The sequence below is a fragment of the Berghia stephanieae genome, chromosome 2 (assembly GCF_034508935.2).
Source record: "Berghia stephanieae isolate SIO BIC M18660-M18661 chromosome 2, UCSD_Bste_1.3, whole genome shotgun sequence".
NCBI lineage: Eukaryota > Metazoa > Mollusca > Gastropoda > Nudibranchia > Aeolidiidae > Berghia > Berghia stephanieae.
In genome coordinates this window covers 97,171,777-97,176,776 of record NC_088361.1, presented here as the reverse complement: position 1 = coordinate 97,176,776, position 5,000 = coordinate 97,171,777, and the positions used below count along the sequence as shown (strand labels likewise).

At 33.3% G+C, this 5,000-nt stretch overlaps 2 protein-coding genes across 3 annotated transcripts in view; one reads left to right on the top strand and one right to left on the bottom strand.

Moving 5' to 3' along the window:
- LOC144964060 (F-box/LRR-repeat protein 18-like) overlaps positions 1 to 2,119 on the bottom strand; it is a 17,787-nt gene extending 15,668 nt beyond the window's left edge. Inside the window, exon 1 of the mRNA XM_078898001.1 lies at positions 1,968 to 2,119. Within this exon, the coding sequence (XP_078754127.1) occupies positions 1,968 to 2,119 (152 nt within the window). The remainder of the gene's footprint in view (positions 1 to 1,967) is intronic.
- An 84-nt stretch (positions 2,120 to 2,203) lies between these two features.
- Positions 2,204 to 5,000, top strand: part of LOC144965966 (uncharacterized) — a 14,667-nt gene continuing 11,870 nt past the window's right edge. Inside the window, exons 1-2 of one of the 2 annotated variants that reach the window (XM_078901883.1) lie at positions 2,204 to 2,330; positions 3,373 to 3,451. In XM_078901883.1, the coding sequence (XP_078758009.1) occupies positions 2,265 to 2,330; positions 3,373 to 3,451 (145 nt within the window). In that variant the 5' untranslated portion in view covers positions 2,204 to 2,264. The remainder of the gene's footprint in view (positions 2,331 to 3,372; positions 3,452 to 5,000) is intronic. The other variant, XM_078901884.1, reaches the window with a different exon arrangement.

Below are 5,000 nucleotides of genomic sequence, written 5' to 3'. Positions count from 1 at the left end.
TATTCGCCTTTAAAAGGTTAAGTTGTTTTGTTTTTTCAGTTTTTTTTTTGTTTTGTTTTTCAAATGCGGATACGCTGCTTCTTCCTTTTTTTTCCTCAACTGGCAAGCTATCGCTGTACTTACCCGCATGGCTTGCACACACAAAAGGATACATCTAAGTCACAAAACCTTACATCCAGGTCACAAAATCAGACAACTAGGCCACACATCAAGACATCTCTGTTTCGTTTGTTCCAAGATAGCAAAACAAACCAGACGTCTTGGAGTTCGAAAGAGCTTTCCATAAAATATTTGGTATTTGCAAGACCCCCAGAAACCAATTCCCTATACAGCTCTTGTGCACGGTTACTTATGACCTTGATTTCTTTCGTACCCACCCCCCCCCAAAATCCCACTTATTGTGTGGTATAGGCAGAACATAGTAAATAGCTGGACTGCCACATGCGTGACTAAATTGGCCAAAGAGAGAATCTATACTTTGGCATTAGACACCCATTACCTGATGTCTTGGTTTTTAATCCTAGCCTAGTGAGAGAGAGAAAACAAAACAATCATACATGTATCTGCAAACAACAGAACGTTTTCATTTTACATTGAGATGGGAAGGGGAAGGGATAACATTATGACAAGAGAGAGAGAGAGAGAGAGAGAGAGAGAGAGAGAGAGAGAGAGAGAGAGAGAGAGAGAGAGAGAGAGAGATGGGCGGGGGGGGGGGGGGATAGTAAGGGGGAATGGGAAAAGATGAAAGAAACAATGGGTTGCCTGATGACGTAGATCAAAGGATTGTTACAGCGGTGTTCACGGTGCGTTCTTCGTGAAATTTTAACCTTTTACAGTGACACTGATTTTTTTCTCCAGATTGCTTATGCAGAATAAATCGTTTCCACCAAGAGAGCAGTAGTAAGAGTTTATTTCGACTCGGGCTTCAATTAAACTATAAATCGCAAAGCTTGTCTTTTAATGATAACATTAAGACTAAGATCTGGAGTTTGGGGAGTGTAAGATGGAATCTCGCCATTAATGGTTAAAATTGTTTTGATTTTTTAAAAAATAACACACACACACACACACACACACACACGAGCGCACGCGGTCACGACAGCGAGGACCATCTATTGCTTGTGTTGCAACGGTAAACCAGTTTACGTGTACGCAGATCCTGAGGCTAGATGCCCCGTTACCGTGTACGTAGGCACTCCCAAAAAAAAAAAGGAAGAAAGAAAGAGACACACACACACACACACACACCACACACACACAGTCTCGTATCCTCTACGAACTAATTTTGCGCACCAATTTTTACTGCACTTATGCACCAAATTGCATACCTATCTAGGGACACTTTTTTCCGTATCTTTTTCTCAATAAACTTTTTAAAAAACCTTTGTTTTGCGCGGCAGGCGGCAGGCACAACTTGGCACCAACCATTGAACAGACGAAAAACACACACGATTTAGCGAGGAATGAATAATGAAAATATTTAGGATATAATTTCAAACACAACTTTTGATATTCATCAAGGATTGTCTAGTACCGAATGTTTTTTGATAGAAAACAAATGTATCTTCAAATCTAAACTGCTTTTGACGGTAAGCGGTAAGTTTTTTATTTATTTTTCTGTCCAAATGAATGATTTGTCCAGGTATAGAAGCTAAGTATTGGTAACACCGGCGCAGCTCTCTAGATTAATCATTATGCCTAATGGTAGAGATTAATATTAATATTACGATCTTTCTAAAGTGACTTTGCTACAGTTTTGTCATTATAGATCAAATACAATAGTAACTATTATCATTGACCATTTAAATTATCGAAAAAAAACCAAAACAATACTTATAAAAATCCGTTTAAAAAAAAGGTTTTAAATATTTAAAAATATGTTTCAAAAAATAATAATAAGCAAGTTCCAAGTCCAAGAGAAAACAAACGAATTTGATCGAAATTAATCGATCAAAAACCCTCTATACCTGTTTATTGATTTGTCCGTGCATATGGCTTCGAAACGTTTATTGACTTGGCGTAAATTAAAGCAGTCTTTTAAAGATAAATGTTTTAATATTATCAAAATAACATCATCTGGAAGTTTATCAAATCCCAATCGCTCCTCAGCAGTCGCCATTTTGTCGATGGGTAAATAAGCCTTACGTCCCTTCCAATGTTTTGAAGCAAAATGTCAATTTGAGTTGTGTCCCTTATGTATAGCATAGATACGACGACGCTTTCAATACTGCCATTCTGGAATTTGTCATCCTGGACGCTAAAAAATGCCCGTCGGAAGACACAATTCACAACAATCGAATGCGAAAAGGAAAGATGACGTTTCAGAAAAGGTGGTCTGATAGAATTTATGTATTGTCATGAATTTATATTTGATTTCTGATCGCTTGTCATGATTTAGTCGTTAAGTTTCTGATAAAAAGTAGAGAGGGAGGAGAGAGTTATAGAATTAACGATAACATTTGTCTAGTCTATAGTTACTCCTTTTGTGTGCTACCCATGTTAAGGCTACTTTTTGCTTTTAGTTGTGACATAGAAGACCACAGTCATATGACTTAATGGTCTCAATGAAGAAAAAATGGTCGCAAATTTAGCTTTTAACAGTTTTAATTACATTCTAGATAGATAGCTATCTAGTATCTCTAAGTTTAAATAAAACAATTATCTTTTCTTTCTGGTTCTCTCTTACATTCATATAATTTTAGTCTTGCGAATGCGAGCCGATTTACATTATTACCACCTAACATTCTCATTGGTCTGATCACCAATATAGACGTCTCTCTCTCTCTCTCTCTCTCTATATATATATATATATATATATATATATATATATATATATATATATATATATATATATATATAATTTTTTTATTTTTTTTGCTTGTTTGAGAATATTCCTATCATAAGTCATTGAAGCCATAACAATTTTGGTTTACTCTAGACTTATAGATTGATAAATTCACATATTGTTGTCATTCTTATCATCATTATCGTCGCCGTCGTCAATGTCCTCATCATCATCATCATCATCATCATCATCATCATCATCATCATCATCATCATCATCATCATCATCATCACCATCATCTTCATCACCATTGTTGTTGTTGTTGTTGTTCTTCTTCTTCTTCTTCTTCTTCTTCTTCTTCTTCTTCTTCTTCTTCTTCTTCTTCTTCTTCTTCTTCTTATTATTATTATTATTATTATTATTATTATTATTATTATTATTATTATTATTATTATTATTATTATTATTATTATTATTATTGTAATAATCATCATTATTATTATTATCTTTCATCGTATTTATTATCATCATTGGTATGATAGCTCATTACAGCATATTTTACACATATATCAATATTTCATTTTCAGATCCGTGAAATTAAACAGAGGCAACAAAATTGGCTCATACAACGAGAGCAAAGCAAAAGCAAAGAAAGCATTAATATCAGTGAGTAGAGATGTCTATATTTGTGATGGTCTTTATCAGACGACTTAATCCGTAGATTGTAAACATTAAAAAAAAAGAAGATAACAATAGTTTATTCCAAAACACAACCATTACATTGTCCCATTTAAATAAATATCCTCTCCAGAAGACTAGTAAATATAAATAGTATGCGCCTGGCTAATTAGCTCACAACAATGCATCCGGAAGTATAACGGACCAGCGCACAAAACGATGTGTAACCTTAAACATTTATAGTCTGGTTAATATGGTTCAGTGAGCATAACTCATAAACGAGGATGGCAAAAAGCAATAACAATGACCTGAGTGACGTCATCTTCATCCTATCTATAAGGATGTGTAAAAGTGGTCGGTTAGATCCCAAAGCAAAAAAAAAAAAAAAAGAAATTCTGACCAAATTTATAATAAGGAATGCTTTTAGCCTAAATCCTCTCTTAAGCCAACAAAAAAACCCAATAAAAATGTAATAAGATATTTGAAATACAGATAGTCGAGAAAAGAGTTCTATTTATGTCTTTTCAGGTTGAAGAGTAATAGAACAATGATACATCTGAGATAGGAAAGTTCAGTGCAAAAATGTGTATTGTGTCTAAATATGTGCAAAGTAACTTGAAAAGAAACATATATATGAACTTGATAAAATGTGGCCAAGGATCAGTAAACTGCATTGTCGATATGATAACTTGTATGTATGAATATTTGGGATCTCCGAAATGAATGTTTAGTGCTATTAGAATGAGGAAAATTGTAAAAGATGTCTTTCCATGGACACACCGTTTAGATGTGACAAAAATAAAAATCTCTGGAGGACATAACAATGAGACACAATTTAGCTTACTGATTTTAAGAACAATTTGTCCGGCATAATTGATATATGCTTTCAAATATATACTGGGTATGAGACATATCAAACATTTATAATCATTAGATATAAAGGCTGAGTGCAAACTGCAACAACACCAACACGAAGTAAGGTTTTCAGTTATAGTGTGTAAAAATAATATTCAAAGTTGTCAATATCAAATCTCAATAATTTTGAAGTAATTTTTTACTCAATTATTTAATTATTTTTTAAAATCTAAGATATATTTGCAGGTTGGTTATTCTACCATACGCAGCATTTCATGATTGAGACAAACAACTTGATGAGCTATTTGAAACATTAAAATTTTTAAGCACAAAGAGAATATAAGACAGACTGTTATAAACCTGCTTTATGGAGATAAAATCATTTTGAAAATAATCCCTCAGAACACATTCAAATGTTAAATGTGATATGAAAAGAGTAATTACAACATTTACACCTAAGATATGGAATTGCCCATAACCGATTACGGAAATATTTAATTTGCATACTCAATGTGCTTGAAAAGGAGGGTATTTGAATATATGATGACAGCTTGAATAATATATCTCGCACCAAAATAGCCTTGCTCTTTAAGTTCATTGTCTTTTGTTGCTTGTTAACCCTTTAACATTTTTATTTAGAACTCATCTTCTAAATTTGCTGGCTATTAAATGAAAAAAATAC